Source organism: Dermacentor variabilis, chromosome 4, assembly GCF_050947875.1.
Source record: "Dermacentor variabilis isolate Ectoservices chromosome 4, ASM5094787v1, whole genome shotgun sequence".
NCBI classification, from domain to species: Eukaryota; Metazoa; Arthropoda; class Arachnida; order Ixodida; family Ixodidae; genus Dermacentor; species Dermacentor variabilis.
The window spans coordinates 137,614,579-137,637,605 of NC_134571.1; the positions used below are offsets into that span (position 1 = coordinate 137,614,579).

General features: G+C 46.2%; 1 protein-coding gene across 15 annotated transcripts in view; it reads left to right on the forward strand.

The window, feature by feature from the left end:
* Positions 1-9,607: 9,607 nt before the first annotated feature.
* LOC142579831 (mediator of RNA polymerase II transcription subunit 25-like) overlaps positions 9,608-23,027 on the forward strand; it is a 125,936-nt gene continuing 112,516 nt past the window's right edge. For 5 of the 15 annotated variants that reach the window (XR_012827472.1, XM_075690417.1, XM_075690427.1 and 2 more), the window contains exons 1-6: positions 9,609-10,027; positions 10,518-10,563; positions 16,195-16,319; positions 17,576-17,674; positions 21,131-21,251; positions 22,139-22,204. Coding sequence is in view for 14 of the 15 variants with exons in the window: in XM_075690417.1 (XP_075546532.1) it covers positions 9,909-10,027; positions 10,518-10,563; positions 16,195-16,319; positions 17,576-17,674; positions 21,131-21,251; positions 22,139-22,204 (576 nt within the window). In the remaining variant the exon portion in view is untranslated. Of the gene's footprint in view, positions 10,028-10,517; positions 10,564-16,194; positions 16,320-17,575; positions 17,675-21,130; positions 21,252-22,138; positions 22,205-23,027 lie in introns of all 15 variants that reach the window. The other 10 variants (XM_075690421.1, XM_075690430.1, XM_075690424.1 and 7 more) reach the window with 4 other exon arrangements.

Below are 23,027 nucleotides of genomic sequence, written 5' to 3' on the forward strand. Positions count from 1 at the left end.
TCCAAAATCGTGCATCAAGATACGTTCATTCATCCTACTCATATGACGTAAGCATATCATCCTTAAAAGAGAAATATGAGTTGCAGTCGCTCTCGCACCGCGGTAAGATAGCCAGCGTTGGTCTTTTTCATAAGTTTTTCTACAGTTCACTTAATCGTATGCCATACATCATCCCACCCGCAATAATATCGCAACGCACTGGTCATCCGCTCCAAGATTTAAAACCACGCTCACCCCAACCCCCCCTAACTACCTTCTCTGCTTCATTTTTGCTCGAACAGAGACAGGTCGGAATGCCCTTCCCCGCCATGTTGTATCTGCAAATAACCACCATATGTTCAGTGTTGACGTTGCTTCTATTTTGCCAAATTAATTACCCTTTCTTGTACAAATTCATCATCTAAGTGCGTTTTAGATTGTATGCAATACATCTGCCTTTTATCAAATGTTCCACTAATTATTAAAGTGAATTGTCCATTGCCGATGCTTCTTCTGCTTTTCCAAAATTACTGTTTTTTATTCTAATTCACAGTTTGTCGCGTGTATGTATTTGTTTATACAGGGTATCGACCACATTTCAAATGTCCTGTTGGTTATCACGGTGAATTGTCGCTGCTTGATGTACCCCACCGCCCATATAACACCCCTGATAAAGGGGTCCTTAAAGAAATAAACTGACCCTGAACTGACCAACACTCGCGCTATCTCCACGCAAGTCCCGAGATGCCAGGGGGTCCACTTTTGGAGCTCCGACTTCTGTCTGCCCAGGCATCTACGAGAACCTGTGGCACGTCTCGATTCCTCACTACGGCATCGCTGTGGCTGCGCCTCCCTCACAACCTACGCTGCCGGTGCCGCCTGGTAGTACCTCTCTCCCAGGTTGCGTGAACTCGACACTGCCGACAATGACACCATCTGCGCACTTTAGCTGTCCTGCTTTATCTGGACTTTACCATTGGACTTAATTTCAGTCGCGCTTCGCACTAGGAAGGGGACCCTGTAGCGGCGCGATTATCGCCTCCAAAGCCAGCGACGCGCAGGTAGTGGGAGAAGAGAACACGCTGGCGCGCTCGACCTTGAGCGGCCGCGGTGTCGGGCGCTCCCGAGATCCTGCAGCGCCATGGCTGGCCTGCCTAGAAAAGCCGTGGCTACGGCGGCTACCTCTTCGCGCAGCCTTCCCACAGATTGGCGACCCGGACCACCGAGCCCAGCCTTCCCACAAGCCAATTAATAAAGCTAACAATGTTTTTTACTTTGCAAAGTTGCATGCGTAAGCTCTCGTCTTTGTGTGACGCATGGTCGACGAGCCTTAACATTTCAAAGTGTAAAACAAAGAGCGTCGTGCAAATTCCTTATGTAATTCAGACTCCCTCTTACACTCTCAACGAGACACCTCTGATACCATTTTTCCTGTTATAGATATCGGAGAATACACATCACAGACATTTGTTTAATATGTACATTGATTTTTAGTTGTCAATGCGAACCTAATGCTTGGTTTTTGCTCCGAAATATTCTCCGTGGGAAGCTTTCATTCTATAAGTCCATGGGGGGGGGGGGGGGGGTCATTCTTCGAGTACACCAGTTCTGTCTGCAGTACAGTTACTGGTACAACTTATCGCATGTTCTCGAAAGTGTTCAAAACATTGCCGTCCGTGTTTTGTTGCATCCAAATACTCGCTTGAAGCCAGTGCGTCTTCTATAATATCAACGCTTGGTCTACGTTGTCTCGAATCACGCCGTATGTGATCTGGATTGAGTTTATTTATTAGTGTTTATTTTATTACTCTCGCTCCTTAAAGGACAGTTTATTCTATCTCCGACCTACATTTCTTCTCGCAGCTGTGTTGCGTACTCCAGAGTAGCGTACCGTACTGCTGCCGAGAAGTAGCGGCGCCTGCCTAACGAAGCTCTACCGACATTACTTATCGGGTAGCGTGGCGTTGTCGGCGGGCTGCAGGCATCCGGTAGATCATGGCGACCAAGCAGGGGCGAGACGATTTGCTAGTGCGAAACTTGCACGGTTTATTCAAAGGCAGTTGAAAGAAAATAAGGAAAGCATGAAGTATGAAGTCTCAAGTAAGAAGTATATCAAAGTACATTTCAGAGCCCCTTAAATAGCTCTCTACAAGTGTGGGCGGGATCTTGCTTCCATCGATGACACGTGACAGGCCCGTAGAAAGGGCCCCTCCTCTTGCAATACCAAGCACGGGTAGGAGAGGTCGATCCTCTCATCGACGAATCCGGGGACAAGGTCGGGTGAATGACCCCTCCGGTGCACGTGGGGTCCGGTTCAGAAGGGGTAGGGTGAATGACCCCTCCTGTGCACGTGGGCTCCGGTTCAGAAGGGGTAGGGTGAATGACCTGTCGCCACGTGGTGTCAGACGCCAACCCTAACAGCATCTCCGGCGGGGGAGCAAGATCCCGACGTGTAGGGGCCAGCAGCCGCTGTACGAGGGATCGGCGTTTCGGTATCAGGATTCCCCGTGGAGGTCACGAACCCTTCGTAGCAGGTAGATTCCGGGGAGTGGTCTTCCGTCCTTGGTGGCGCTCTTGACTTTTCTCCTTGGTCCGGTCCGGTGAAATTGGTCTTTGCCAGCAGGTCTCGCAACTTTTCGTCTCCTGCGTGGGCAAGCAATCACCCCAGAACAGTGCCGGACCCACAACCACAAAGCAGCGAGCACAAGGCCACTCTCCCCAAGACACACCAGGCTTTTAACAAAAAAAGAAAACCCGCTACACCTTTCCCATTTCCTACGCGCGTCCTCCCCCCCTTAACACTAAAAACAGCCATTTCTTGAAAGCTTTAAGACGTGGTTATTAAAATCAGCTAACAATCGGCTTCACTTCGGAAAAACATATGAATGCACGAAAAAAATGCCACGGAAACCCGGATGAGCATGAGGCTTTCGATACTCTAGGGGCAACGACTTAAACCGTCGGCATTGCCGTTAAGCTTACCCTTCTTGTAGAGAATATCGAAGGTGTACTGTTGAAGAGCCAAGCTCCAGCGCAAAAGACGACCGTTTTTCGTAGACATGGACTGCAGCCATGTGAGGGGACAGTGGTCAGTCTCTATGGTGAATCTTGAGCCAGCGATATAGCAAGCTAGCTTCTGTACCGCCCAAACTACGCAGGCGCATTCCTTTTTTGATGCACTGTATGCTTCCTCACGAACTGAAAGCTTTCTACTGGCGTACAGTACAGGGTGTTCGTTCTCGTCATCTTTCTTTTGACAGAGCACCACCCCCATACCCCTGTCACTGGCATCACACTGAAGAATGAATGGCCTAGAGTAGTCGGGCGCGTTCAACTCTGGCTGACTCGTTAGTGCATTCTTCAGCATACTAAAAGCCTTTTCTTTCGCGTCATCCCACTTTACCGTTTGTGGTTCTGTTTTTCTGAGAGCCTCCGTTAAAGGACTCGCAATCTCGGAATACCGCGGAATATATCTTTGGTAATAACCCGCCAAGCCAAGGAATGATCTGATGTCCCGCTTGGTGCGTGGTTGCGGGAAGTTGTCTATCGCGGTCAGTTTAACCTCGGAAGGCCGACGATGGCCTTGCCCTATTACATGACCTAGATAAGCTACCTCCGCGCGCCCTAATTGGCATTTGGGAGCCTTCACAGTTCAGTTGGCCTCTCGTAGCCGACACAACACGGTTCGCAGGTGTTGCATATGGTCCGCCCATGATGAAGAAAAGATAGCTATGTCATCGAGATAGGGAAGTGCAAAGTCTTCCATTCCTCGTAGCAACTGGTCCATAAGGCTAGAGAAGCAATATGGCGCATTCTTTAATCCAAAACTCAGGACTTTCGGACAAAAGGTTCCCATCGGGGAAATAAACGCTGCAAGCCTGCTTGCCCTCTCGGTCAATGGAACCTGCCAATACCCTCTGACTAAATCGAGCGTAGAGATGAAATTAGCACTGCTCACTTTCTCAAGCCTTTCCTCGATATGCGGTATTGGATAAGTCTGGTCCTTCGTGATTAAATTGAGCCTGCGGTAGTCGATACATGGCCGCGGCTCTTTCCCTGGGACCTCAACCAAGATAAGAGGCGAGGTATAATCACTCTCTCCTGGCTCGATTACACCTAGCTCTAACATCTTGTTTATTTCAGCGGTCATGACTTCACGTTGCCGAGGCGAAACGCGATAAGCTTTTGAACGAACTGGGTCCGACGGGGTTAACTCGATATCGTGAACGATCGCAGTCGTCCTGCCCGGTGTGTCTGAAAATACGTCTTTAAATTCAAACACGAGTTCCTTCCGTTCGGCCCTCTGAATGGGATTCAACTCCGCCTGTTCTACTAACTTATCAATGGTCTCGTCAATGTCTTTTGTCTCCGTCACTGCTGGTAACTCTGGAAAGTCGACAGGCATTTCCTCAGGTTGGTTAATCAAAGAGGGTTTCACGATCATTCGCTTTTCCCCAACTTCAAAGCGTCGCGTGCGAGCCGTCCTGTCATAGTAATGCTCAGCATTGTTTTGTGCTTTACGCATTTCCTGCTCGGCAATCATTGTGGCAGGGCTTACGTTTAACAACTTTCTCCTACATTCTGCCTCTCGCGACATTTCAGGCTCCGTTGCTTTCCTGGTTTTTTCATTAGCTGGCGTACTTTCCGCCTCATCCCCTGGGCTATCCTGTTCAATACTAGTTGACCAATCAGCTGTCAAACCGGTTTCTTTCACCACTGGACTTTCATCCACTGCTTTAGCCGCGAGCTCCTTTGCCTGGGAACGAGTTAGGGCTTGCACTGTTCCCTCACTAAACCCGATTCCCTTGCGTCGTTGCAAATCCTCTGATTTGTTAGAAAACAAATACGGATACTGCGGCGGAAGATGTGCCGAGACGGCGGCTTCAGTGTCCAGTACTCCGAAAGGGCCCTCAATACGGATTTTGGCCACCGGGAGACAAACACTGGAGGCCTCTACGGCTTGCCTTATCGAAGCACATTCTCCCGTGAACTGGCCTGCATCTACGCACGACGGATGCACTACGTCCATTGTGGCTGCCGAGTCGCGAAGCACCCTACACGGTTTGCCGTTTACCACGAGGTCTCGAATGTACGGTTCGAGCAAGTTCAGATTCTCTGCGTTACTACTTAGTGACATCAACACTAGTTTGAGATTTCTGCATCCCACGGAGATGATGCCCCGTTTGCCGGCAGTTGTAGCAAACTACTGGTTTCTTGGCCTCGAAAGCCTTTTCCTTTTGCTTTTCTGCCCTCTGTTCGGGTGACTTCTTTTCTCCTTCGCTGTCCTCGTCACTACTTTTCCCTGAGTCTGATCTTTCCTTTGTTTTATACCGACTCGACTTTGACCATCGTTTTGGCTTGTCGGGTCTGCATTTATTCATCTCCTCCTTAGGAGCTTCGTTACCTTCGTCCGCACGGCGAGTTACGTACTCCTCAGCGAGATTGGCCGCTCTCGAAACAGTGTCTACGCCTGGCCTATCCTGAACCCAATACTTGATGTTTACTGGCAGCCGGCGGTTGAACTGTTCTAAGGCACTGCATTGTCTTTTCGGCATCGCCGAGTGCACCGTCTTCTCTGCCATTCCTTCAGGTTTACCTCCAAGGTGTATGCAAAATCTGAATATGACTCACTTTTGGTCTTCTCGACTTCCCTGAACTTTCGCCTGAATGCTTCAGCTGATAATCTATACTTTTTAAGCAGATTTGCTTTGACTTCATCGAAGTCCTCTGCTTCTTCTTTCCCCGTGCGGGCGATAATATCAGCTACCTCACGTGGCAGTAACGTAAGCAAGCGTTGCGGCCACGTGTTTCTCGCGAATTTCGCCTTCTCACACGTGCGCTCAAACTGCACCAGAAAAAGACCTATGTCCCCTCCTACTGCGTAGGGTGCCATCAAGTCTGTCATTCTGCGCTCGCTTTCACGTGCCTCTGTGCTTGGTCTTTCGCTATTTTGTGCTTTCAGAAGCTCAGTCTCTAGGCGCTTCATTTCGAGTGCGTCGCGTGCAACACGGTCGCGCTCTTCTTTTTTCTCTAGGCGCTTACGCTCTTCTTTTTCCTCTAGGCGCTTACGCTCTTCTTTTTCCTCAAGGCGCTTACGCTCTTCCTCTCTTTCTTTAATGCCCTCTAGGCATTCCGTCAGTTCCTCGTCGTCTGCCCCGATCGCTTCGATCGCCTCAATGATCTCCGGCTTTCTCTTTGATTCGGCAATTTGGAGGCCCAACTCTTTGGCCAAGCTCAACAATTCCGGCTTCTTTAGTGCCTTCAAGTTCATGGCTGCCCTTAGTGCTGCTAAATCTTCACTCTATACAACCTTGACGTACTCAAACTTCCGTCAACGGATTAAAGAAAAATCACTGCAATGTACTTTCCAAAAAATACGTAAAAGCCAAGTGATATCTCAGTGAAGAAAAGCCGTGCACTCACCATATGCAGTCATGATCCGGACACCTTCCTTCCGAACGTTGTCGCCAGGACGAAGAGACTACGATCTCGTAGTTGTCGTCCAAGTTGGGGTCTCCAGGATTCCGTATCCCAATCACTGCCAGCCAGTTTGTTGCGTACTCCGGTGTAGCGTACCGTACTGCTGCCGAGAAGTAGCGGGGCCTGCCTAACGAAGCTCGACCGACATTACTTATTGGGTAGCGTGGCGTTGTCGGCGGGCTGCAGGCATCCGGTAGATCATGGCGACCAAGCAGGGGCGAGACGATTTGCTAGTGCGAAACTTGCACGGTTTATTCAAATGTAGTTGAAAGAAAATAAGGAAAGCATGAAGTATGAAGTCTCAAGTAAGAAGTATATCAAAAGTACATTTCGGAGCCCCTTAAATAGCTCTCTACAAGTGTGGGCGGGATCTTGCTTCCATCGATGACACGTGACAGGCACGTAGGGAGGGCCCCTCCTCCTGCAATACCAAGCACGGGTAGGAGAGGTCGATCCTCTCATCGACGAATCCGGGGACAAGGTCGGGTGAATGACCCCTCCGGTGCACGTGGGCTCCGGTTCAGGAAACAACTCGACGGCTGAAGTGGATCGTCGCAGTTCGTGTCGCTCTTGCGAATTTCTGTTAAACGAACTAAAACGTAAACGCAAAAAAAAAGAAAAGCAGCGGCATCCGTAAGAACACACAATAAAGCGACAACTGCATAAAAAGCGCGTGAACTGATTCTTGCTGTTATAAATTTCTTAGATAGTTGTTTAGCTCGTCTCGCTCCAAAACAAGCGCGCAGTAGTCGTTAGTTGTCAAATCTAGCTTCGGAAGCGCTCCGTGCTGGAGCTTTGTGCGCATTGTGCTTCTTCCTGAGCCAAGATCAAGACGCGAATGCTGGAACCGAGCTCATTCGTGCTGATGTTTTCCCACAATTAGAACAACAGAACTAAGGTTGGAGTACACTGCAGCACACGTCGAGTACTCGAAAATTAGCATTTCTCTCGCGCACACAAGCGCATATTTGTTCAGTCTTCACGTTGTTTAGTCCTAGCTGATTGCTCTCTATGATGCTTCAGCGGTAATGCCCTCTCACATTCGAGCCCGAACGACAATAACCAGAATATGCTCGAGGCACTTTGTCAACGGAGAAAAAAAGCACTTACCTGCCAATTCGCCAAAACCTCTACAATTGTGAGGTGCAAGGCACGCTCCAAGTAACGAAGAGACAAACGACAGTTCTAAGACGTCCACAGCCGCATTTGCTCATTTAAGTGGCATAAAATAATAATTTGTTAACTCACTTTGAGTTCGACGTCGCAAGCATGGTTGCTTTGTTGTGACAAATACTTGGCGACCTGCGGTGGTTGCTTAGTGGCAACCACCGCAGGCGATGGTGTTGGGCTGCTAACCACTAGGTCGCGGGATCAAATTCCAGCCACGGCGGCCGAATTTCGATGGGGTCGAAATACCAGAACACCCGTGTAATTAAATTTAAGCCCACATTAAAGAACCCCAGGTGGTCCAAATTATTTCGGAGTTCCCCACCATGTCGTGCCTCCTAATCAGATCGTGGTTTTGGCACCTAAAACACCCTAACTTAGTTCAAGCACCTCGCTATGGTGTTCGCGCTGTTTACTCCGTTGACACGATATACATGGCTGTAGTTGTAAATTTGACGTCCTTTCTCAAGCGTCGGTGGTCCAAAATAGGCCTCGATATTTTCAATTGCCTTAAAACCGCAATTTAGAACGTCCGACAGGTTTCAAACGAGCGCCGCAAAAGCATGCCTCCGTAGCAGTGGCCGCCTCGGTGTTTCGCGCAACTGACACGGTGGCGCTGACGGCTGAGCCGATCGCCAAAACCGGCGCCAAAAAGCTAGCTAGCATGTTTTATTAGAATGTGAAGACGTCTACCCAGCGGTCGATATAGAAGCCACTGACCTCCTTGAAGCACTTGGGTTCAGCGAGAGCAGTGGAAAAGTAAACAGGCCCGCAATAGGCATTAGTAAGAGGCGATTAGAGGATTGGTGGAAGAAAAGTAGGGGTACGACAAAAAACGGAGACTTACAAAAGCACAGTTCGAAATAGGGGATCAGAAAATTTGGGTGGGGTAGTTCATAGTGTTTTTTTTTTTTTTGATTGCTTAACCTAGGTAAAACATTAGGCAGTATAATAGCAAGAGCTTAGTGGCGCAACCCACCGCCCCGTTCCAAAGGGGACCCTCATAAATTCCATCCATCCATCCATCGCTGCGCCGCCTGACCATTGCAATGGGCTCCCTGCAATGGCCAGTAGGCACGGTGGGACACTAGAATGGCCGTGAACGGCAGAGCTGGCTACCTGTCTGTGTTGGCACTGCCATCCGCTGGCCGAAATAAGTCCTTTGATGGCATGCCAGCACTGGGCTGACGCGAGTAGCATTGCCGGTTTCGGGCCTATATTTGTGCCGGTGTTTGCCGTGATAACGCCGTGCTGGGGCCAGCCTGGTTGTGCTGATCGAGTCCCGAACCGTATTTTTTTTCTTTTCTTTTCGCTTTTTTTTCAGGAGGCTTTTTTCTTTAGGCGTTCAGGCGTCACTTGAGTGTTTTTTCGATGTCGCGCGACCACCACATGCAGTTTCGGTGGCATTGCCTTGAACGTCACATCCGAAGTCGCGCTTCCCTTGGCGTGTGTTTCGAGCTGGTCCAGCACCAGATCCTTATATGCTACTAGGTGCACCAGATCCTTATATGCGACTAGGTGCACGTCATGTCTCCCAGAAACCTAATCGAAACGACCGGTGTCGCAACCTGTCCGAAATTTGATCGAGACACGCGAAGTCGCTGATTGTTGTTTGAATTTGGCGCTCAAAATTTTTGCTGACTACGAAAATTGTAACCTGACAAAACAAACGAAGATGTTTCCCACACATGCTTCCACACAAAATTACAGTCAGTGTCCCAAGCGAGAGAGAGAGATGCGCCCATCTGACTGGATCACGTGGGCTATTTCTGAACAGTCGAATTGCATTCCGCAATATTTGATTGATCGTATCCTTTAAGATACTAATAATGTGTGTGATTGTATAAAACGCCAAAAATTTCCATTGGGCGTTCTCCTCTTACATTTCTTTCCTGGGGTGCTCTAAATAGATGAGGTGTCCGGTTGAACTCATTCTCGCCTCGTAATTGTGCGATTTGTAGTATGTATTACTGCGCCCACCAAGCCGAATCTGTGTTGAATGTTTGCTCATGGTTTGCTGTGCCGCGGCGCTTCACTTGCGTACGCGGCGTCGTCGGTGCGCCCGTCGCGGTGTTGTTTGTGTACTTCGTTGAATGCATATGTGGCCTATGTGGCAGCCCGGTGAGTGATCCTACTGCTGTTCGAGACCGCAGCTGTCGTCCGGTCCAGCCGCACAGAAATCGCGCTCCATGTGTTGTGTGCCTCACGTCGTGAATCACCAGTGGGGCCCGCCAGGCATGCAAGCAAGCGCTACTGGGAGCAGCGTCCCGTGAAGAGCTACCATGGTGGTCGCCGACCAAGGCAACTGGGTGGCCGATGTCGTGATCGTCGTCGAAGGCACCGCCAACCTCAGTCCGTACGTCGAGAGCCTCAAGAGCCACTACATTGTCCCGACTTTGGAGTGAGTTGTGCCACTCTGGCTGGTGCTAATGTGCATTCCTAGGGAAAGAAAGCGAGCATTTTCGCGTATACCGTTATTAGATGATTCGTCTCCGTGTTGCTGGCGAAAAGGGACGTTGTTTACCGGTTGCGCGCCAGTGTTTATGACGACCATCTGGGACCTGCACGCTGAAAGGGGGGCAGCGTTATTTGGGGTTCTCGTGCAGCTCTCTGCTTTGAATAGTTCGGATGCAATGACCGTATATTGTTGCTGGCCGAAAGCCGTCGATCTTGCTGTGTAGCAAAAACTCTTGTTCTATTCAGTTGTCATAAGTGACGCGTCTGCGTCTTCTGTGTTGGCACGGCTTCGATGGATTCTTTGTCGAACGGTAAATATGCGCGTGTCTTTTGTATGTGTGCGGTTATCAGCTTCCCGCGCAGCACATCTAAATATTAGTGAGTAGGCCACCCATTTTTAGAGTGTTTTGTTGATTTCTTTTTTTCCCCACCAGGTATTTCAATGGAGGTCAGATTGACGACAGGGACTGCGGCTATGATGTAAGTGAGGAGTCCATGCTCTGGCTGTTTTCTGCAGCAAATGTCATTGTGTAGTGCATTTCGTTTTCGCGTTTGGCATTTAGCTGCCAGCAGAATTAAGGCGGTGTTAGGTAGTACAGTAGCACGCATTGGAGTTTCAAATAACGGCAGCTGCACGTTACCAAAACTCGGTGAAGCAGTACCGGGATAGGGCTTGTTGAGAAAGGCTGGTTACACTGCTGGTATAACGGTATCATGCCAACATCGCGCGTACTAATCGTATCGCTTTAAGCTATAATAACCACACACGGATAAGTTGTCACGCAAAGCATAACAAGGATGAGTGCAACACCGACGCCCCTCGAAGTAGCAAACAAGCCCTACTCCAACCTGCCCTTTTAACACGACACTAAAGGCAACCATTCAATCAGTCAAGACTGTTACATTACCCACCTACAAACTCTACACTGTTTGTTTTATCCAAAGAGATTACTTATACGTAGGGTTCTTCGTTTTCAGCTGAAACCTGATAATTCTTTGTTAATTCTTGATTTTTGCACCCCTGTTAAGTTTCATGAGAATCTGGTCGAACCCTATTTCTCCCCAAAATGAATTTTTTAAAGGATGAGTTTAAAGAATATCTCCTCGACTGGAGCCTCGAGATCAGCTCCCATGCACTCAGCAGCTGGCAGGACGCCAACCCAACCTCGCAAATGCAGCACTGACATTGTTCTTCATTGCAATTGGTAGCTGCGGTGTTGAGAGGATGTTTTCCCAAGGAAGGTATGTTTAAAGATCTGACAGGTCTAGGATGGACACAGATATGATCAAAATAAAATGTTTATGTACTTCAACAAGATTCCAATTAAAAATGTCAGACCTGTTGCAAAGCCTACCAATGTGCATTATTTTGTTGCATTTGTTGCATTTTGTGCAATGTGCATTTTGTTGCACTAAAAAAGTGATCAGAACAAACTAAGCAAGTGACCAAATGAATTCAACCTAAATTAAATTTTAAAAGAGCTAATGATCCCTGTCAATGAACATTGCCATAAATTATTTCTTCACATGCAGTGGCGTAGCTAGGTCGTCTGGCACCCGGGGCCCATAGGTCTTCTGTCTCCCCCCCTTCCCCCCCCCCCCGTCTCTAGTCGAGGAAGGCGAGGATATCAACAAGTTCCGGGTGTCTTCAGACATATATGACACCCCCCCCCCCCCCTCCTCTGGCCCCTTGCACCCGGTGACCATGGCCCCCCGGCGCCCCCTGTTGCTATACGCCACTGATCGCATGACTTATGAGCCACTCTCTTTGTCAGTATATGTTCCTGGTGAGCAGTTTCGTTCGTTTAAATGTTTGTGTCAAAAAGGTGACCATTGTCTGAGTTAATAATATTTGGGGTTTTACGTGCCAAAACCACTTTCTGATTATGAGGCACGCCGTAGTGGAGGACTCCGGAAATTTTGACCACCTGGGGTTCTTTAACGTGCACCTAAATCTAAGCACACGGGTGTTTTCGCATTTCGCCCCCATCGAAATGCGGCCGCCGTGGCCGGGATTCGATCCCGCGACCTCGTGCTCAGCAGCCCAACACCATAGCCACTGAGCAACCACGGCGGGTGCATTGTCTGAGTTTATCACTTGTGAAAGTTGACAGGAAATTCCCATATTTTGGTTTACCAGCTAACAGAAACCCTGATTTCTCCCTGGTTTCCTCTTAAAAAGATACTAACATTCATTTTAACAACCCCAGCTTTAAGTAACATAAAACCCAAAGACCAAGGACTCGACTCTTACTCCATTTCAGACATAACAGGCAATGCTATAACAGCCATAGAGACTTCTCTCACAGCTCACATTTGCAACAACAAAAAATGTGTGTCACATATGTAAGACAGATATAGGTGTGTGTCGAATAATTCAAGGTAACATTAAGTATCCTACTTTTATGTTGCCAAATGTGACAATTTTTATGTAGAAGATGTTGCAGATATGTACCTACTCACCGCAGAGTGAGCAGAGCGACATGTTTCTGTCACCGGTGTTCTACGGTGCACCGCTTATACTCACAGCCAGAACATAGTGTGTCGCATACTGCAAGCACAAAGGTGTACATATAATGCTTGATTTATGCCACAAGATGTAGTGTTAATCTGCGAAGTGGTTATTCCTTAGAAAGCATCAGAGATAAAAAACAACTGCATTGAAAAACCTGTGGAGAGATTTCAGTGACTGCACTACTTGAATAGTGTTGACAGAACTGCCTTATAAGTATGAAAAGAAGTCTAGGTACAGAAGAAAAGAAGACTGCAGCCCCCCCCCCCCCCCGCCTTGCCATAATTCCTATGGCATTCAATTTACCTGTGATGAATGCGGTTAACTAATTAGGACTTTAAGCTGTTCTCGCAGTCTAGCATGTTGCGTGCTGCCAGTTGGTACTGCTCGAGTGCGAGATCCGCTCGTGTAAGGTACCACTCGTTCCTTGATAGCCCTGACCAAGTGACCAAGCTGTGTGATGAGGTAGTTTCACATAATTGCTCTGTGTTCTTTAGTAAAAAAAAAAATGCAATAACATTCACAAAACATTTTTGGGTGTGTGTTGAGATACAGTGTAATTAACTTGTATATATCAAATCTACTGTTTTCCCACTAATTAAGCCGAAGTGCCATCCTATTTCAATAAACATTCGTTCATTCATTCATTCATTATCAACAATCTACTACACTTGACCATATTAAACAACACACTATACATAATTCAGCTGGATATTTTCACAGAAATGACACCAACACTATCCCAACATTTTCATCCCTTTTTCACTTACTGAAGATTTGTTCACTGTAAATGTGATGCTCTAAATAGCTTTCAGAAGTAATCCGGCTTCATTTCTGTTTTTTATGTCCCTTTTATGTGGCATTTGCTCTCCACAGTCACATGAAATCTTGTAAGCAGATATTTGTGTCACTGTCTTCCGTCATGCCCTACCTAACTTTATTAAACCAGGAAAAATTGTGATGGTTAAGTTGGAAGAAGCAACAACAAAGAAAGAAATTGCATATTCTAGAGTTTGTACAAAAACTGCACTAAGCAAGTGAAAGCCATGCACCTCTTCGTTACCCTGAATGGTCAAGATTACGAGTACCGTGCTCTGTATAGCATTTTTTCTTGTAGCCCAATTAGAAAAGACAGTTGGGCTAGCTGGGGCTTTTGGAGACATGAGACAGTATTAACAAGTGTGAAAAAGACATCAGATGACAGTGGGAGGCACACAGGAGTCAATGCTAGAAGGCTGTCGCTCTTGCTGTCGTCCAACGTCTTCCTTGCACTAGTTAATAATGTCTCAATTCTCATAGCCCTTGTGCCTGCTTTGGTATAAGAAACTCTCTCTAGCAATTAGTCAACAAATTCACTCTATCATTCTGGCAATATCTTACCAACAAACCTATATCAGGACTCCACAAATTGAATGTGTTGTTCACTACTGCAGCAGAAAACTACCTGCAGAATGAGGTTCTTCAGTGTATCAGGTCACCCAGTGTTAGAATAATGAACTTGTGCATTATGGGGATCATACCAGGTCATATCACAAACTTGTTTTGTCCCTCTTAGATGAACAGCATTAATTGATGAACTGTGTCAGCATAGCTTCGTCTAGTTGGGTTTGGTCAAAGGCTCATTAATGGAAGCAGGAATAGCTGTAAACAGTGGTTTCAGCTGTCAGACCTAGGACGCAGTGCTGAATCATTATACACAGAACTGAAAAGGAAGAGAGTATAGGTATATATTGCCCCATTCTGGGACACAGAAGACAGCATGAAGTGAAAAATTTAAACCAAATGCATACCTGCCAACTCTCCCGAATGTTCACAGAGTTTACGAATTTGGGCTTGTACATTTTTACAAACTTCGTATCAAGCTTTACAAAAAAATTATTCTGTTTGCAACAAAGTATTGCTCATCGGTCTTCAAACCTCCTGGTCTGTTTCTAAAATGGTGAAAGTATGCTACTTGTATACTTGCTTCCAGCAAGTTTATACAAACAAGGCCCATGAAAAAATTTTCCAAAAGGCAGGCGAACTCATACTTCAACGTGTTGTTTTCACTGGCTTTACTCAACAATAAAATAACAAAAACATAGAAGTTTCGCCACCTATGTGGGTGGCATCGTCAGTACGCGAATGCCACCCGCATAGGTGGCGAAACGTCTATGTTTTTGTTATTTTATTGTTGAGTAAAGCCAGTGAAAACAGCACATTAAAGTACAGACAAGGTCCCTGAAGCATGTGAAATTGGCAGCCGCAAAGTACGGAAGAAGTTGCTGTGATCCAAAGAAAGTGTGATGCTTGTCAGTCTCTGCTGTTCCACTTTTGTACCGCTTATGTGTTGCGTCTAAAAGTAAATAATCACTGAGTGTATACGTACCTCTGAAAAGGTGCGCACTCAGGACAAGCATTAAAAAGAAAATGTGTGCTGTCTGCCCCCCAGTGGCGTAGCTAGGTCGTCTGGCACCCGGGGCCCTTAGCTCTTCTGTCACCCCCCCCCCCCCCCACCTCCCCGGGTGTATTCGAGGTAGGTGAGGATATCGACAATTTTCGGGTGTCTTCAGACGTATATGACAACACCCCCCCTCTACTGGCCTCGTGCACCCAAGGAACTCCCCCCCCCCCCCCTGTTGCTACGCCGTTGCCGTCCCCTCATTTTCTTTTCCCTGCCAGTCATGTCTGCAGGATATTAGGTTTCTAGGTTGGCAGGTGTGCGAACACTGAAATGAAATGCGAGCTCAAAGGTAGAATCTCGTGTGTCAAAGGAGTGCGTTTTCATCCCACATGTAGAAGCACTAGAGAACAGGGACTCACTATGAAGCCCTTGTGAGAAGGTAAACTGATGAGTAGGACTTGAACTTGGCATTCGAAGCTTCTCAGTGTACTGTTGTTGCTTGTCATCAGAGTACTGCATTGAGGCTGTTGAGGAGGACATTTGTACGCACTTCATCCAGCTATGTTTACTGCTGCCGTTTTTGACAAAACTAAGCCTCGGTTTATAAGTTTTTTGTTAAAACAGTAATATAAACGTTGAGGGTCATTGTATTGCACATGGTTATACTGGGACTAGGGTTGCCACGCGGCCAGTTTTCCACTGGCACAACTGATTTTTCTTTCACAGTAGCAGCCGCCCGTTTGACGTCCACACTGACACGTTGTTTATGGGTTTTCCGGTTCTTTCTAAATCTGCATTGCAAAGTGCTATGTCGGCAATTCATACATAGCAGAATCAATCATTGCAGCCGAATTCATTCCTTATTCTGAAATCTTTGCTTACCTAGAGTTCTACATAGTGCTGTGTTATTATGGGCTACAAATATGCCTTACAAATAAATCATTCACAACAGTATGAAGATTTTCAAAGTCTACCAAATTTAATGTAAAGCCTTTCAATAAATTTAAATCAACACAAAGTTTGTGCTCGCTGTATCGTTACTTTGTTTGGTTCAATTTTTGTCTGTTTTATGCACAGAGTGCTCCTAAACAAGTCCCCCCCCCCCACACACACACACACAATATTTTGCGCTGTCTTTTTGCTTTCTTTTTCTTTGCGAAGGTGGCACCCCTAGCCTGTAACCCACTTCCCTCATGTGGCCTGTTGTGTTTTGCAGACCAACAGCACCACCTATGCCTTGGTGGTGTTCATGGCAGCTGACTGCGCACCTGAGCCAGCCGCCATCTGCCATGCCCCAACGACAAATGTGGCCAAGCTGCTCTCCTGGTTTGACCGTGTCTCGTATGTGTCTATTGCTCGCACCCACTCAAGAAGCAAATTTTCACCTGTGTCACTGTGCGACTTGCAATAGCTTTCTGCTCCTCAGAGGTCAAATTCGAGAAACTTTTCATGAGTGCCATTGACCAGCCAGTTCCACTAACAGTATATCCAACATCATCATTGGCCGACATGGGCTTGTACAAACGGGTCTAGTTTTGTCCCTGGCTTCGTGTTGTCAAATAATTCAGCCGGGCTCTTCAGCCTGCTAGCCTCCTGGTTAGCTCAGATTGCAGGGCAACCGCCCTGGAAGGGTGTTGGTCCCAGGTTCAAGCCACAGAACACGACACATTTTTCTTCAACTGCGAAGCTTTCTTTCTGAAAAACTCGTATGGGTTTCTTTTGTAGCTTCGCACCCGTTGGGTGAATGTAAGCTTTCCCTTTAAAGCTCTAGTGTAAGGACATTTTTGTAAATAAAAGGCCAGATCTTTCAGATAAAGCAGTGCTTTAAAGGATGGATAGGCAGGCTAGTTGGTCTTGCATTCTCAAAAGAAACTTAGAGCGCAGGAAAGACAAACGACGAAAGAGGTGACACACAACGCAAACACTGAACTTGCAACTGATTTTTACTGCATGCAAGGAAAAAGTGTATACACACAGGTGCATCGCACATGTCGGAAAGTACTAAAAACAAACATCAAATCTACTTGTCTAACAAGGATCAATGAAGTTGAATTCCCTGTCATGTAGTAACAAAGATGGTTGGCTCACACATAGAGTGGTATTCTTATTGATATGTTAAAGGGCCCCCGAAACAGTTCGGACAAATTTTGTTGATGCGTAGGGTACAGCTAAATTAATCATTCACACCACAATTTGCGTAAAACGTCTCATATTAAGAGAGCTACAGACGATTACAAGTTACCCTCCTCCATAGCCATGCATTTTCTCCTCAATTTGTTCACCGAGTGATCGGGGCTAAGCTCCGCCTTCACTGGCTCTGCGTTATGATGGCACATCGTGTCGTCAACTTCCGGTTTCTTCCCAAATTTCTCATGTGGCCTGGTCAAAATGACTGTGCCAGAACAATATCGCTGTGCTTTCAAACAAGGGTTTACATTTGCTTGATTGGTAATGAGATGCAAGATTAGAGTACAGCACATTATTTAGTGAATTTTCATGTTGATGAATCAGAACGCCATAGTCACAGCGGTAGGTTGGGAACACTGGTCATTATGTATTTTGGCGACCAGTAGAAAATGAATTGCCCACTCTTGCAGCTTCGTTGGCGGAGCAGGAGAGTCATGCAGCCACATTGCCGAAGGCCTCGGGACTGCGCTACAAGTATTTGATGACTTCCAGGCACTGCGTGAACCAGGGTGAGTGCTATCTTCCGCTGTTAGGCAGAAATGAGTCACATTTTACTAGGCATTAATCCTGTCATAACAGTACAAATGCTTGAGAGCACAGTTTGTGAGTAGCGCAGTGAATATTGCACAGACGAGACACAAAAGAGAGAGGGACCACAGTGCTTACGTTTTGGTGTTCCATCTTTCCTTCTTGTCAGGTCATATGCACTGTTCAGCTTGCCGATACAAATGTCTGTCTTTTTAGGCATTCGATTGTGCTTTTGTAACGTTAAATCATAGAATGATGGCAACATTTTACCAACAAAGGGATCTTGGCTCAGTTTGATGTATGGTTAAGTGTGGTTTTGCATTAAATTTCTGGGAAAGGTAATTTCGCATAGCTTCAGCGCTTGCTCAGTATTGTCATGCATGGTTTGTTGCTTCAAATGCATTGTGCTGCTCTGGAGCTTGGTTCTCATTCGATCACTGTTGATAATGATCTTGATTTCACATGATTTCAAAGACACACCAGCAGCAAAATTTAGCTGCACAGGTAAATTAATCTTTTGGAGTTTTGTTCTTGAGGTGCTAAGAACTGAGTTATGTACTAAAATAGCAGAGCTAGTGTGGAGATGCCTGGTGGTTTTTCTCGCAACAGTGACTGAAGCCTTCTCCACCTCATGTAGAGTAGAATCTCAACAACATGAATCTCACAGAGTCGCATAGAACATTTGTGCCCTCTCAAATCTTTGGCATGGCTGCCTTTGTCTTCCGTGCTGGACTCATTTTATGCTGCTTATTATCAACTCATCCAAGCTCATGTGCCCTCACTGGGTTCAAAATTTCGTGTTACTCAGAACTGAAATTGGTATGTTGGGGCAGCAGTGATGCAGTCATGCTGATTAATTAGTGGTAGAAGAATTTCTGCGCAATCAGCGACTGATTTCTTGTAGGCGCACGGAGACTACAAGAATGATTGGAAATCGAGTGGTTCAAAGGAAAGAATTTTATGAAAAAATCATTACTCTTGTGTTTGCCCAATGCATAGCTTCGTGTGCATCATGCATCACTCAGTGTGTGCCATTAACGCTACAGTTCCCACTACAGGATTTTAATTAGGTGATTACTGGCTCCACATGAGCTTTTTCCGTTTCTCCGCAAATGTACTGAAAGGCAGACTACCTGTTGTGACTATGGGTGGACAAAGCCGTGGGGGTGACACTTTTGCATGTGTATTACTAAGCTAAGTAGCCGGAATGAGTTCGGAATGACTCTCAGCTTCTCTGATACTGTGTAGCTTACTTTATGTCAAGAAAGCAGCCAAACTTAGACTGTCATATAGATATTGCGCACCATTTGCATCATGTGTTTCAACAGCCACTTGTTGCCACAGCTTGCTGCAAGTCAACGCTTACGGCGGCTGAACGGCGACCCGTACACAAGTTGTCACCAGAAGACAAGAATTCCATTTTGCTTTTGAGAGGTCCATAAAGTGTGTGACAATCGAGATGGGCTAGAACTCAATAAAATGGACTAAAAAGTTGATAGAGTAGCCGGAATGAGTTCGGAATGACTCTCAGCTTCTCTGATACTGTGTAGCTTACTTTATGTCAAGAAAGCAGCCAAACTTAGACTGTCATATAGATATTGCACACCATTTGCATCATGTGTTTCAACAGCCACTTGTTGCCACAGCTTGCTGCAAGTCAACAGTTACGGCGGCTGAACGGCGACCCATACACAAGTTGTCACCAGAAGACAAGAATTCCATTTTGCTTTTGAGAGGTCCATAATGTGTGTGACAATCGAGATTGACTAGAACTCAATAGAATGGACTAAAAAGTTGATAGAGATGTCTGTATAGATATTGCAAAAAAAAAAAGTCAGTGACCACTTTTTCAGACATGCCTGATAATTTGGATGCCTTTCCAACATTGCCACAACCCCATAGAGCCAATGTACGAGGACATCTGAAATTTCAGACACTGAAACGCTTCAGGGTCCGATATTGCGGACCGAAATGGCATTGATTGAAGCTACCACCGCTGCCATTTTGATTATCTCGCAGCCTTGAACCAGCATTATTTCACACTGATCCGCTGGCAGCCACAGTAGTCATGTTGTGATGTTGTTAGGCCTAGCTGCTTCGTTTGCTGTCAAGCCTCCTACTGTTCGCGTCCATGTTTTTCATTTAAAGCACAAGCTGCTGTCTGCAGTGGCGTTGACTCTGCCTTTGTCACCCGCGCTGATGGCGTCAAAGTGCAGAAACCACAGCAAGGGTATAAAATGTTGCATAATGCCTGTTCCTGAAAGTCAGCTTCACTGCAATTCGTAGTGTTACGCGGTGAAACATACCAAGAGTGAAATGGATCCATTGTCGTGGGACATACAATGTGTTGCTTAATTATACATGCATGCACTCGCCATCTCCTGATACAGTACAAGCACTGAGATGCATAGTAGGTGTACTGGCAGGCTTTTGAAGCTATTTCGGACGTGGCTGTGGTGATTTGAGCCCTTGAGGGCATTTAAGTAGGTACTAATATTTTTTGGACTGCCCAATTTTTCAGATGTTCTCGCGGCCCCTGAGGAGTGAAAAAAACAGGGCGTTGACTGTATTGCATTCCTTTTTAAGTTACATGCCGTAGTAAATAAACCACTTACGTTTTCTATTTGTCATGCTAGTAATTGCAAATGAAATTACGAGACTACCTCCAGCTGCAGTCGCACACTTCAGTTTAGTTGCTCAGCATTGATATCCGGAAAACTTGTCTGCAATTCGTGGCTGCTTTTACATCTTATCTTGTAGTCCATGGATTTCAAGATTCAGGGTTACTTGAGAGAGAGCTGAAGTTTTGTTGGGACTATTGTGACAATGCACTGTTAATGAGCAGCATCTCGTTAATCTAATGTCAGCGTCCAACCAGGCAATTGCAGTGACTTGCGTGTCTGCATTTTCAAGCTCTGCTCAGTTTAAACTTAAAATAAAGAAAGGTGTTAAGCTGAGCTTGGCCATTTAGATAGGTGGTCAGTCAGAATCAAGCTTCAGAGTCAGAATAAAGTTTATTACCACAACATAACACAGGAATATACGGCAATATACAGGAGGTGGTCGGAAAGCCAGTGACTGTATTAAGACATCCCAGTAATACAACCTAGCATTAGAATGCAAAAATCGGTGTGGTCATTGATCATAGAATTTGTGTCGCCAAGCAATTAAATGCACCACTCACAGATTAAGATGTAGCATGTATATTTAGTTGTTGTGGCTCAAACATGATGTATGATCGCCTGTGCACGCCTAGTCGGAAAAGAAAGAATAACAAGCTCGAAAGTAATTAATATTCGCGGAGGACGTCAGAGGCTAGAGAGAAATAAAAACAAGATGGTAAAAAGCAGGGAGGTTAACCAGAGTGGGGACTGTAACTTTGAAGAACGCTTACCTTCCGGGGCTGTAGCTTGAACATGGGTTCTGGCTCATTGCAGGACGGCTGTACAGAAGCACTGTATCCTGGTCTGCAACTCACCGCCCTACCGGCTGCCCGCGCTGGAAAGCCCAGTGTACGCCGGTCACTCAGTCGAGCAGCTGGCCGCCATCATGGCCGAGGTCAGTGCTTGCGCCAATTCAATGGCCGCAGGTGCAGCACCAACGTGGCTGAATGAAATCTTGGTGCACGTGAACTAGATTTGTCAGTGTGAACTTGCTTCTTTCTAGAACGCATGCGGAAGAGCGTTCTTATTTTTAATTTTATGTGATGTGCTGCACGGCTTCGACAAGTCCATCCCCTCTGTTATACCTTAGCCTTGAGTGCACAAAAGTGCGTCCTTCCAGAGCAAAATGCAGATAACTTCCTTGTATGATATTCAGTGGTCAAACAAAGGATGCTGCTGGAGCCACTAGACTTGTTCAGCGAAGCAGTCTTGCAGAAGCCCGCAAGGTGGAGAAAGTTTCAAGAAACGGAAAAATTGTCATCCACCTAACCTGTAGCACAAAGCTACAAAGAAAACCCAGACGGGTTTCTCATGTTGTGGACTTCCGCAGAACTGGTTTGTGACATTCAGTGTCCCTATGGTTCGAGTTGTCAATCAGTTTGGCCTCGTTAGTTTCCTACTTTGAACCCACAAGAAGTGTGCGTGCATTCGATTCGGGGCACGTAAGAATCGAGCTAAGGCTGCAAATGAATCGACTGTGTTTCGACTGTTTTTTTTTTCTGCCTCTTGTTTGATTTGGCCTGCTGAATATTTTGATGAGTTACGTCAATCCTGTCAAGGTTGAATTAACAGAAATTAGCTGTATTTGCATATCCCTTATAAAAGGGCACTGAAAAAAGTTGGAGTTTTTGTTTTTTCTGCAGACTTCTTTTCTATCTTATCACACCGAGTTAAATTATATTAAGTTTAAGCTTGGGAATGTGCATTGTGCTACATGCAAGTGTGAGGGGAACTTATTGCTGCGGCTTCGATATGCTCTTGCTTTCTTTTGTCATCTTGCAGAGGCAAGTCAACTTTAGCATCCTTTCACCAAGGAAGATCCCAGCCCTGTACAAACTCTATGAAAAGGTTGGTGCCACATGTGAATCGTTAAATCAGAGCTTATTCTGGTGTCCTTTAACTATGGAGGCACCCTGCTCTAATGTTTTTGAGTGGATGAATTGCGAGTGTGTCATGGACAGTACCAGTGCTGAAGTCATGACGGTGTAACTGGCTGTGTCCATACTGGTAGTCTAAAATGACATGTACTTGCAATGGCAGACAAGTAGGAGCAGTAAACGTAGCAAAGTAATAGTTTCAATGGGGTGCAATCATTGTGATAAAAGGTCACTGCAAGTGGTCATGAGCTCTAATGATATCGCAACGTGCGGTGCTTATGTTACAAACACAACGGTAAAAACTTGGAGTCAGAAATAAAAACAGTTTTAACTGGAGGGGGGGGGGAATTTGCCAACATTTACAATACCGTATTTACTCGCATAACAATCGCACTTCTTTGTCAAAAAAATTGACGCGAATTCAGGAGTGCAATCATTACGCAGGTTAAATTTCCTGTGAAAAGAAACATTTTCTTTTTTTCATCCCGCGTTTGCTGCGGGATGACAACTGGTCAACAAGCAGGCGGCTTCCGCTGTCAGTGCGGGACACCAAAACAAAAATGGCGGCTGGCGGAGCAAGCCGAACGCGATCATTTTTCTTCTTGTGAGTACATTACGCGCATTGAAACAATTTCTTCCGTATCAATAATGAATAATGTCGTTAATATCAGCAAGTTTGCAACAATAACATAGCCATGTCCACTTTGAGGGAACAGAAACAGAGATGGACTAGCTTAGCTGCTAGTGACATAGAAACACATGGCGGGCATGCTGTGTAAACTGCAGCGTTTGTC